The 12344-nt window shown below is 47.9% G+C and overlaps 1 protein-coding gene across 2 annotated transcripts in view; it reads right to left on the bottom strand.

Annotated features, from left to right (window-relative positions):
- Positions 1–404, bottom strand: part of Ybx1 (Y-box binding protein 1) — a 16673-nt gene extending 16269 nt beyond the window's left edge. For both annotated transcript variants that reach the window (XM_055611219.1, XM_055611218.1), the window contains exon 1: positions 96–404. In XM_055611219.1, the coding sequence (XP_055467194.1) occupies positions 96–255 (160 nt within the window). In that variant the 5' untranslated portion in view covers positions 256–404. The remainder of the gene's footprint in view (positions 1–95) is intronic.
- Between the last annotated feature and the right edge of the window lie 11940 nt (positions 405–12344).

Raw genomic sequence — 12344 nt, forward strand, 5'->3', positions numbered from 1 at the left:
GGGGGGGAGGGGCGGCCGCGCCGTCGGTGGCTCGGGCCGCGTCGCCTAACGGTCCGGCCCGCGGCCCCACCCCCGGTCCCCCCTCGGGCGCTCACCGATGACCTTCTTGTCCCCGCCGGCGGGCGCCGCCGATGTGAGGCCGCCCGGGCCGCCACTCCCCGCGCCGCTGCCCGTGGAGCCGGGCTTGGTGTCGGCGGCGCTGAGGGCGGCGGCGGGGGCGGCGGGCGGCTGCTGGGTCTCGGCCTCGCTGCTCATGGTTGCGGTGATGGTGACTGGGGCCGGCGGCGACGGCTGCGGCTCCTCCCGGGGTGTGATGGTGACTAGGCCGGCGGCGGCGGTGGGGCTCTCAGGGCTCTCTGGGGTCCGCTCTCCGCTCCCGCTACCGATCGAACTAGCGAGAATGGCGGGACGGGCGGGATAAGCCCCGCGGTAGACCCGCCCTCGTCCTCTCTCATTGGCCGGTATCGTAGTCAATCGCACCACCTGACCTGGTCCCTAGCGCCTATTGGCTCGGGCTCCGCGGCTCCTGCGCTCTCATTGGCTCCTTTGGCGACTAATTCGGCCGACCCACAGCCGCTCCTGCCTCCGCCGCCATAGAGACCGGAACTAGAATGAGCTCCTCGGCCGCGAGCACCATAGAGTACCGGGAGGACGCGCAGAGGGAACGTTCCCGCACGAGTGTACGCTCGTCGCGCACGTGGGCCACGGCGGCCGGGCCTACCCCGGCCTTTGAGAAGGGGCTCCCTCCCTCGGCTGGGTGATCGCCTCGGCCTGCTTAGTGGCTCGCTCTTTTGGCGGTCCAGTCACCTTGGAGGGACCACGCAGGCGCCCGGGCTGCCACGACTTAGCGCGTCCAGGGCGGGGGGTGATAGTTTGCCCGGGCGAACGAGGCATGTGTTTCATATCGGCCACAAATCAGATCTAATTTCGTCTCACATTTATTGGATAGGTTAGGCTTTTTTTTTTTTTTTTTTTTTTCCCTCCATAAGCAGCGCTGTGGACAGGGATTGCTATCCCTGTTTTCATGCCCTGTACAGGCAGGCAGCCCTCCCCGCCTACCTTCATTCATTCTTTATTAGGCGTCTACACTATTGACTGAGGGTTGAAATAGTTTGCCAGTCAGTTTCTGCTTTCTGACAGAGGCAGAAATTTAAACGCCCAACACTTCATACTCGGGTGAGCACGGCCTTTGGGGGGTGGAAGCAGGAAGAGTTGAGTGGTGACATTTCAGGCAAAGGTCTAGAGAAGATAGGGCCTCGAGGAAAACGCAAAGAAAGGAATTGAGTAGGAACAGAAGGAGATAGAGCCTTTACAGGTGGGCAGGGTCAACTGGTATTTAATGTGAGATTCATCCCGAGGTCACCAGTGAGAAGGGTAGCTTTGGGGTTCTAAGTAGGGAGTAGCATCTTAAGAAAGAAAGAAAGCGCTGCAGAGAGAGGAGGGATGGGAGTAGGGAAAACCTGAGATGGCTCAGTGTGTAAAGGCCCTTGAGACCAAATCTGAAGAAGACCTGAATTCTTTCTCTGCGCTCCACATGGTGGAAAGAGAAAGCCTCTTCCTGCAGGTTGTAGTTTGACCTCCCCATGAGCACCTTGGCACACCTCTCCCACCCCGCAGTAAATAAATACATGTAATAGAAATTACAAAAAGAAAGCTAATGCAGCAATCCTTACCCATCTAGGACTGCCACTCCCCTCGGTAAAGGCCGCCCTCAGTTCTGAAAATACGCTGGCATCTCTACCATTACTTATGATTGCTGTAGCTTAAAGCAGGACCACCAAAATTTTTTTACAAGTGCCAAACACTATGTAAATCTCTGTGGGCTGTTGGGTTACACTGGATCAACTGTAGATCTGAAGGCAGAGGGTACTTGTGTCTGAAATTTTTTTTTACCAAAAATATTATTCTTTATTTTGTGTGTGGGTCCACTTTTGTGCCACCATGCACACTGGTCTGGAGGTCAGAGGACAATTTGTCCATTCTCTCCTTTCACCACGTAGGTCCCAGGCATGGAACTTAGGCCATCCTTTTTGGTGTCAGCATCAAGCACTTTGATTGCCACCTTGCAGTCTCACTGGCTCTGAAATAATTTACTCACAGAACTGAACCATTTACTTGTCACAAAGTCATGTTCCTTAAACTGTTTTACTACTTAAAACATTACGGATTTTATCCTTCTATTATTTGTTTTTTGTTTGTTTTTGAGACATCTTCCTGTGTAACCCAGGTTGACCTCAAACTCCGAAGAGACCCAGCTGCCTGATTAAACGCCTGTGCCGCCACAGGCGCGGTCAACGTTCCCCCTAAAGGCCAGTGTTCTCTCGGAAACGCTCGGACTCTTTAGTGACTACCGTTACATCCCAGGTCCTTAGTGTGGTGTGACTCCTGTGGGTGCATCCCTTGTCCAACCTAACCAGGACCGTTCTGTTTGCTGTTACCACAATGATAAATCCTTCCCACCATTCTGTGAATTCCTTTTGCTACATTCTCTCTCGCTTCTATCCCCTTTTGAGGCAGGGTCTCACTCAGAAGCTCAGGCTGCCTGATAACGCATGGTCCTGTCTCTCCTCGGTGGTAGCTATACAGGCATGTGCCCTCGTGCCTGACCTTCCCTTGAGAACATATCTACCTAGTGCCTAACAGAATGTTTGGGGTTTGTTTTTGTTTTTTTGATTTGAGACAGGGTCTCACTATGCCTGGAACTCACGGAGATCTTCCTGCCTCTGTCTCTCAAATGCTAGTATTAAAGATGTGTGTTACCATGTCAAGCAATGTAATGTTTTAATGTTTGCTTGTTTCTGTGGTGCCAAGGTTGAAATTAATCATGTTTAATGACACAGTGTGGGAAATGAATCAAGAAAGTGCAGCAGGGCCATGGGGGCAGTAATCCATGTGGGGCAGCAATGTGCAGAGAGCTGGGGACCAGGGCTACTGTTCATGCACCCTTCCTCAGCATGCCGTGTAGATCTGGATATCAACAGGATGCAGTGAGCACCTGGACTCCCAGGAGGTTGAGGCAGGAGGATCTCAGTGACTTAAAGGCTATCCTGGGCTACTATAGTGTGTCCAGTCCAGCATGGAAAAAACCCTTAAGAATAAATGAGCAGGGGCTGGGCAGATGGCTCCTTGGTTTGATTGCTTAGAGTGCAAGTATTAAGACTGGAGTTTGGGGCCTGGAGAGATGGCTCAGTGGTTAAGAGCATTGGCTGCTCCTCCAGAGGACCCTGATTCAATTCGGAGCACCCACATGGCAGCTCACAACTGTCTAGTCTATAACTCAAACTCCAGTGGATCCAACCCTCTCACACAGACAGATGTGTATGCCAAAAACCAAATGTCCATAAAAATAAATTTTAGACTGGGCAGTGGTGGTGCATACCTTTAATCCAGCACTTGGGAGGCAGAGGCAAGTGGATCCCTGTGAGTCTGAGGGCAGCCTGGTCTACAGAGCAAGTTCCAGGACAGCAGGGCTGTTACACAGAGAAACCCTGTCTCAAAAAAACAAAACAAAAATGGCTGGAGTTGGATACCTAGAATAAACGACGAGTAGGCATGGCAGCCCTCTCTTGGATTTCAGTCTGTGAAGGCAGATATTGGATCCTCAGATTAAGCTAGCTACCAATACTAACCGCATTATCCAGCTTTGGGTGATTGAGAGGCTCTGCCTCCATGAATAAGATGGGATAGTAAAGGAAATGATTCTGCATGTGAACCTTGGGTCTCCACATGTGTGCACACACACGAATGAGTACCCACACATATGCAAAAACACGCATATGGACACCATAAACCTTCTAAGAAATGTGGAAAGAAATGTACTTGCTTTGGAGAGATGCCAATTCATCACATCTGTCTTTGTTGCTTAGGGCTGTCCTTACTTTCTCATCTGGGCACTCACCCATCTGCCAGTCATGCTTTGATGTAACTGGAAGTGTTAAAATGCACTGATGCACAGCAGTCAGGAGGCAGAGGCAGGCAGATCACTGAGTTCAAGGCCGGCCTGGTCTACAGAGTGACAGAGTTCTAGAACAGCCAGCTACACAGAGAAACCATCTCCGAAAACAAAAGAGCTGCACCAGGATTGACAGCTGAAATTAATTTCCTGTCCCAAATTAGAGATTCCCCACTCCTTTATGCTAGTCATCACCCCACCACCACCACCACCTCGGCGGTTTACACCAGTTTGTCCAGGGGCCATCTCACACAATTCCTGCTTCTAAGCAATGCAAAGGGACACATCCCAGGAATCTCCTTTGCAAAACAGCTTTCACCTTGTCGATGGTTCCTCACAGGCTCTGGTTTAGGAACACACCCTGACCCACCCTGGCCTCCTCCCTAATCCCAATCAATAAATCAACATTTACAACACAGGACAACCCTTCCAGGCCTTTATTTTTCAGCCGGGGGGCGCAGGCACTCACCTGTAATCCCAGCACTCTAGGTGGTAGAGTTAGGCATATCTCTGAGTTCAAAGCTAGCCTGGTCCACAAAGTGAATCCAGTCAGCCAAGGCTATACAGAGAAACTGTCTTGAAAAACAACAACAAAATGTTTTTGAGACAGGGTCTCGCTGGCCTGGAACTCTGTAGACTAGGCTGGGCTCAAACTCATAGAGATCCACTTGCATCTGCTTCCCAAGTACCTGGAGCCTTAAAATTTTTAGTGTTTTTATGTATATGACATGCATGCGTTTATGTGTGTGTGTCTGGGACACCATGGCTCAGATGTCAGTCCTGACTTTCTGATGCTTTGAGGCAACTTCTCTCATTGCTGTAGTGCTGTGTACTTCAGGTTAGCTGGCTGGCAAGCTTCCCTGGAATTCTGTTTATACTTCCTGTCTTGCCATTCATGCCCTGGGATTACAGTCTGGCTCTTAGGTCAGTTTGGTCTCGCCCCAGCCCCTGAAAAGCCTTTCCCTTGTTGTTTGTTTTAACCCCTTCCTCCCAGCTCTTCACTCTACTGTGAAGATCTGGCTCACGTGTCTCACATAGATTAGACACCTACTGGATATCAGATATTTGGTTTTTCCAGGTGTTACAGACACCGCAGTTAAAGAAACAAACTAAATCCCACCAAGACCAGAGACACCAGACCACATTTCCTGCTCCTACCTCCTTGAGTAGAAACTGCCTGTCTCCTGTCACAAGCATGGGCCACATCTTACTCTCACTGCTTCAGCAGAGGTGGCCATGGCAGCAGTGTCAACGAACTCAGCTTGCACAGCCGGTCATGAGAATGCTGGATCAGGACACAGCTGTCCACTCTTTCCCATCTCTTGACAACTCCACTCCGCCAGTCACTTACAGACCTGTGCTCAGCCTGATTATTTTTTTTTTACGCTCTCTGCAATGTTTACATAGCTAGAGGAAGCAGTGCTACCCCTGCCCATCAGCATGAACCTGAGAGGACCCTACAACTGTTCCAACCAAGTTGGAGGCTTCAATAGACACAGCACTTGGCTTCTCTATGCTAGCTTCTGAGAGTCAGTCCTAGCTAAAGCGCAGAGGCAAGGTGGCAGGACTGTCATTATAGACACTTAGAACCACACACCAACTCCCATTTGGTTTGGCTGGGTCTGCCCACCTACCCTGGTCCTGACTCAGACAGGCACAACTTTCTCTTTTTAGTTTTTTTTTTTTTTTTTTTTTGGCTGCAGGCCAAGACCTAAGTCTGCTTTTGCATTTTCTGGTACTTTGGATTTCCTGACTTTTTCCTAAAGGCCCCACTTTCACCCACCCACTCTCCTTGTGAGGTGATTCTGTTGAGGTTTACTGCTCTGTTCTTTGAGACAGGGACTCACTACACAGCCTTGGCCATCCTCAAATTCACAGGCTTGTCTCTGCCTTCTGGTGCTTGGATTAAAGGTATCACCATAGCCAGCTCAGGGGCTTTTCATTTAAACCTAATTAAACTGTCCTCTATTTGAATAAACTTTGGTTTTGCTTGACTTTTAAAAATGAGCAACACAAGCAGCAACAACAGAACCCATGCATTAAAAAAAAAAAAGTCCTTTATTTACAATTCAAAATTTAAACAGGATCTTAGTTCTGATTGTGATACTTCCAGGTCCTGGATCACACAGTGGAGGCAGGGAAGCAAACACACAGGCCAGCTCAGCTTGTAGGACTCACGGGAGAATGTCACCCAAAACAGCAGGTGACCTAAATGGAAGTGACAGGTCAGTGAGTGGAGAGGGATAACTCAAAGGAACAGGAAGGGGACATCCATGGACAAGTGCTCCCAGGTCCTGATCTTCTTCCCAAAGACTATACTTTTGGCTCCCCATAGCCACCCGAAGGGAATTAACACAATATTCACTTCTCTGTGTAGTAGGTACTAACTTTTCAGTTACATTTACTCATTGTATGTATGGGCATGCATGCCATGGAGCTCAGAGGACATGCAGGAGTGGGCTGTCTCAATCATGTGGGTCCCAGGGATCCAACTCAGGGTCTGGCTTTGCAGCAAGTACCTGACTTGCTGCACTAGCTCACTGTCAATGACCCGTATGTACTATCTCCATGAGAAAGGAGCAATCAGAGTTCCAGGAGGCCTAATTACCTGAATAAAGCCACAGAGTTAACAGTGTTCAGGCTTTCTGCTTGGCTCATGGCTTGTGTCCTTCTCCTTAGGCTTTGATGGTTTGCTGCCCATGGCCTTCCAAGTTAGCTGTACTCAGAGAAGGTATGTCTACCCAGGTACTAGCACTGCTTTTCTCTTACCACTCCCCTTACGTGGACACACCCTCTTCTAGGGGACAGTAAGTTCTGGTATCACTATGTAGGTTCAGAAAGTTTACCCTGGGCCCTCAAAGTGCACTATAAGCAGCTCAGTGTAACAGGGACAAAGGTCCATGAGACCAGACACTATGTTCTCAATGTGGCCCTTGGGAGGCTTGGCTAGCTCCATTGATAAGGCTCCTGAGCCTGAATTTAAGAGTCCAGGGTTTAGTTCCCTGCTACCTTTGAAGGCAGCCCCTGGAAGTTTAAGAGTGGCTTGGACTGTGGCCAAAAAGAAAAGAGAACACTGAGAAAAATAAAATGAAACAAATCAATGTGGTACTTGCTTCAAGGTATTCTTAGTTAAGACAAAAAACAAAAACAAACAAACAACAACAACAACAACAAAAAAAAAAAAACAGACTAATATATTGCTGTGTTAAGTGCTGTAATGGAACCTGGTGGAAACCTCTGACTGGACTGAACTCTGGAGGGACCTAGGCAGGATTTCTAAACTGATGTTAGCCACAGGCATGCTTTGGGGAGGGAATGGAAAGACTTGGGATATATACATATTCACATTCAATATAGGAAACCCAAGCAGAATAGGACAACATGAACTGAAAATAAAGTCTTTGTGGTCTCTGTTGGTGGAAACAGCTACGATTAGCAGTATGCTATTAGCACCACAGAAAAGCTCTGAAATATTCAAGTGACATGTTTGGACAGGATACTGTATCTCAGCAGTCACTTCCTTTACTTTAGAAGTCTTGCCAGTATACACAGGCCCCTTTCTTCTTTTTCATACTGCATGGAAGAGCCATGCCGAAAATGTAAAGACAATGTAGGAGCCAGACATTCCAGCTCTCTGGTGGCAGAGCTTCCTGCTCTTAGGGCAGGAACATTGTCACATGCCCAACAGGCAGGCAAACACATGGGCGCACCGTATCTAGGGTGCTTGTCTCTCTTCTGGCGTCTTTACTATAGTCACCGTGTTTACAGTGCCAGGCAGTGTCATACAGGTTCACCTCCATGAAGTGAGACTGGGAACAGGGATTCCCGCTGGGTCCTTTCCTCCTGGCTGGGTTTCTCCCTGAAAGGACAGATCCTGTAACCCCCATGCTGAGCCTTGCCAGTCACTACTACCTGTGAACAGTCGTCAGAACCAGCTCTCTAACAAATACTTCTGGAGATTCGAAGTACATCCAAGCATGAGGAACAATGCTCGGCATGGTGACTCAGGCCTGGAATCTGGAAGCTCAGGAGGCTGAGACTGTCACAAACAACCTCTTCCAGCCAGACAACAAACAATTGCTCAATAGGTCTTAGAATCATCTATAGGGCTGTCAATCATTATTGTACCCCAAACAAACCTAAGGTATAATAAAAACACTTCTAGGGGGCTGGAGAGATGGCTCAATGGTTAAGAACACCCACGGGCTGTTCCTCCAGACGACCTAGGTTCAATTCCCAGCACCCACACTGTAGCCGAGGGCTCTGATATCCTCTTCCAACATCATTACACCAGGCATACACATGGTACACAGATACACACTCAGACAAAACACATATAAAAGAGTAAAAACAAACATTTCTGGGAGGTTAGAGAAGCTTGTAAGTTTTCACCTGAAAAGAAAAATGACAGTTCATTCCTTATTTTTCTTAATATGTCCCAAGTCTCAGTATGAAGAAATCCAAAGTGGCTGTATGTATGTGCGCCACATACGTGACTGGTGCTCAAGGAGAGCAGAAGAGTGTCAAATCTCCTAGGTTTAAAGTTATGGATGGTTGTGAGCTTCATGTGGGCACTGGGTGCTTCATGTGAGCTTCATGTGGGCACATGTGGCTTCATGTGAACCCGGATCCTCTGCAAGCGCAATAAGCGCTCTTAACCACTGAGCTGTCTCTCCAGATTCCATATCAAGCTTTTATATGGGTACTAGGGGTCTGCACTCAGGCTTGCATGGTTGCTCAGCAAGCTCTTTGCCTTCAAAACAAAAGAGTCATGCTACACTGCTAGACTTTACCTGAGTTAACCTTGAATTTCTGGGCTCAGGTGAGCCTCAGCCTCTGGAGCGGCTGGAACTACCAGCATAACTGATGTCACAGTCAGGTCCCTAAGTATGAGTGCTAGCACGAGCCTGAGCAAGTCAGGGCTGGAGCCCCAGTCTAGAGCTCACTGTAGAACATGGCAGCCACTTAGCTATATGTGACTCTTCAGATTTAATTAAAATTAAGTAAGGTTCAAAATCCAGGAGAGGCTGGGAATGAGGCTCAGTTGGTCAAACACTTGCCTATTACACAGGAAACCCTGGATTCAGCTCCAGCACCATCTAGACTAGATGGAATCCCAGTTCTCAGAGGGTAGAGGCAGGGGCATCAGAAATTCAAAGTCATCCTCAGCTATATAGCAAATCTGAAGCCAGCCTGGATTACCTCAAACTTTGTCTCAGAAATAAAATGTAGCTGAGCACAGTGATGCATGTTTATTAAGTCCTGCACTTAGGAGGCAGAGACAGGAAGGAGGATTGTTAGTTTGAGTACAAACTGGGTTACAAAGTTGAGTTCTTGATCTGCCAGGGCTAAAAAATAAGTCCCTGTTTCAAACTCCTCCCCTCCTTGTAAGTGAAAAGCAACAGCCATGTTTCACCTGCTTAAACCTCACTGGCTGGCAACTAGCTCTAGTTTCTAGGGTACAGACACAGGCATGCCTTCACTGCAGACAGGGCTGCCCAGTAAACGGTCCTGGTCTAGAGGGCCTCAGGAATGTGAATGAGCACTGAGGAATTTCTTCCACTTGGGCTACAAGAGGGACTTTGACAGAGAAGATCTAAGTGACTTTTGCTAATAGCGGGGAGGCAGGCTAATGATTCCTAGAGCCCCCCACAAGGCTTTCCAGTTCTGTAAAAAACTGTAAAGAGCTGACGTGGTGATGCACACCTGTAATCCCAGCACTCTGGAGCAGAGGCAGGTGGATCTCTGTGAGTTCCAGGGCCAGCCTGGTCTACAAAGCAAGTCCAGGACAGCCAAGGCTATACTGAGAAACCCTGTCTAGAAAAACTAAAAACAAACAAACAACTGTACAGAAAAGAGACTCCAAGTAAAAAAGGTTTTGCTTGTTTGTGGCTTCTTATGGTGCTGGGCACTGAATCTAGGGTCTTGTATGCATCAAGTAAGCTCTCTATCACTAAGCTACAACCCTGTGTCTCTAATATGAGTTCTTGAGTAAGTTCTTCCCCACCCCAAAACAGGGTTTCTCTGTGTAGCCTTGGTTGTTCTGAAACTTACTCTGTAGATCAGGCCAGCCCCAAACTCAGGAGATCCGCCTGCTTCTGCTGGTATTTAAGGCATGTGCCACTACTGCCTGGCCTGCACAAGTTTTTTAATGTCATCTTCTCTATGTACAAGTAAAAGACAGCCTGGTATAGTGGCAAATACCTTTAATTCCAGGGCTCATAAGGCAGAGGCAGGCAGAACTCTGTGTTTGAGGCCAGCCTGGTCTATGGAGCCAGTCAAAGACGGCCAGGGCTCTGTTACAGAGAAACCCTGTCTTGAAATCTTCTATCATCTAGTAGTAATCAGCAATCAGCTTAAGAACTCATCATTAGTGAAGAAATGAGTAAAACCAGGAGAGAAGAGCCAGTAGCTCTTGAAGTGGGAACAGGTTGAGCTTGGGGGAGACGCCATGTTGGCAGAGGGTGTCTACTCAGCCTGAGAAGAAAGCATTTGCTTAGGCAAGCAAGGTCCACGTGTAGCTCCCAGAATGCACTTGTACACGGGAGCCTCAGCATTGCTCATTCTAGTCCCCTTCCTAAAATGCCTAGTATTCTCTCTCCATCAGAATTCACTGATCACCTATAAACTGCAGATGCCCTGAGCACAAGCACGTCACAGAGGATGCCAACACAGTCCCTGAGCCTGTTTGGTATTTGACTGGACCTGTGTTTAAAATCAAGAGACTGCCAGCGCTGGTGATGCACACCTTTCATCTCAGCACACAGGAGGCAGAGACAGGGCATCGTTGTGAGTTGGAATGAGGCCAGTCAAGGTAATACAGTGAGACCCTGTCCCAAAAATAAAACAAGACTCTAGACCAATGAGATGGCCCAGTGGGTTAAGGCCCTTGTTGTTAAGCCTGAGTTTGATCTCAGGGACTCATATGAGGAAAAGAACAGACTGTTGTCCTTTGACTTTCATTGCACTCACAATAAACAGCTACAATTTCCTAAGCATGCAGATAAAGTACAGTAATTTCCAAGAGTACAGACTCTATACATGGAGGATATTATGACTGGAGGTAGCAAAGATTAGGTAAGGCAAAGCAGAAAAGCCATTAATGGACCAATAATCTTAATGCCATCAAACTTAAAACTTTTATGTCCCCCCGCCCCACGGCTATAGAGACAGACACAGGTCCAATGTATGCTTTGCATTCCTGAGCAACACCCCAGTCTTCTCTTTCACTGGTAGCCAAGACGTTGCTGTCCTGGCTTGCCTTGAACTTGTGGCAATCTTGCCTTAGCCTCCAAGTATCTCCACACCTAGCCCTGCTAAAAAATTACATGTTTATTTTGTGCATGTGCAAATGGGTGTTTGAAGCCACAGTGTCAGGTAGTCCTGGGAGTCTGGCTCAGGTCTGCAAGCTTGGCAGCCAGCAATCCCCCCACCCCAAGCCGGCTTCATCTGTCCCCTCTTCATGCAGGGTCTCACTAGCTGCCAGGGTGGCCTTGAATTCATTCTCAAATTCAGGCCGTCCACCTCTCCCTGGCTGGGATTCTGGGTGTGTACTGCCACTGAGCTAAAGAAAAAAAGAAAAGAAAAGAAAAAAAGAAACAAACAGGTGGGCTTGGTGACCCACATCTGTAACCCCAGCATTTGGGAGACAGAGGCAAGAGGATCAGGAATTCAAGATCATCTTTGACTTCACATCACATCCAATTTGAGGCCAGCTTTTGCTACAAACTCTCTATATCAAAAAAACAAAAAAGCAAACCAAATACCCTCCTTTAAGCCCAGCACGTGGGAGGCAGATCTCTGAATTCCAGGCCAGCCAGAACTGCAAGGTGAGACCCTGTATCTAAATAAATAAACAAGACCTCTGTTAACCAAGGGTGTAGAGGACTTCATCAAACTTAAGTAATCTTTTCTAGAACAGTCACTAGTTACAATGTAAAGCAGACTGCTCACATGTGTATCTGCTCACCTGAAATAAACCAAGGTAGAAATGTCTTCTAGCAGGTAGCGCTCTTCTTTTTTTTAAGATTTAAATGTACACCCACACACCCACACCTTTTTTTTTTTTTTAAAAAGCATGGCATTGGTGGCACACACGTTTAATCCCAGAATTAGAGAAGCAGAGGCAGGTGGATCTCTGTCTGTTTACAGAGTGAGTTCCAGGACAGCCAGGGCTACACAAAAAAACCCTGTCTCAAAAAAATTAAACAAAAAAAAATTTTTTTCTATCATCATGTGTGTGAATGCATATGCCATGGTACCTATGTGGAAATCAGAGAATAGCTTGTGGCAGTCAGTTCTTTTCCGTGGTGGGATCTGGGAATCAAACTCGGGCCTAACATGGCAAGCACTTTTATGGAAGGAGCCACCTCACAAGCCTAGGGTTTTTTTT

This window comes from Psammomys obesus, unplaced genomic scaffold (assembly GCF_907164565.1).
Source record: "Psammomys obesus unplaced genomic scaffold, mPsaObe1.curated_primary_1811, whole genome shotgun sequence".
Taxonomy (NCBI): Eukaryota; Metazoa; Chordata; class Mammalia; order Rodentia; family Muridae; genus Psammomys; species Psammomys obesus.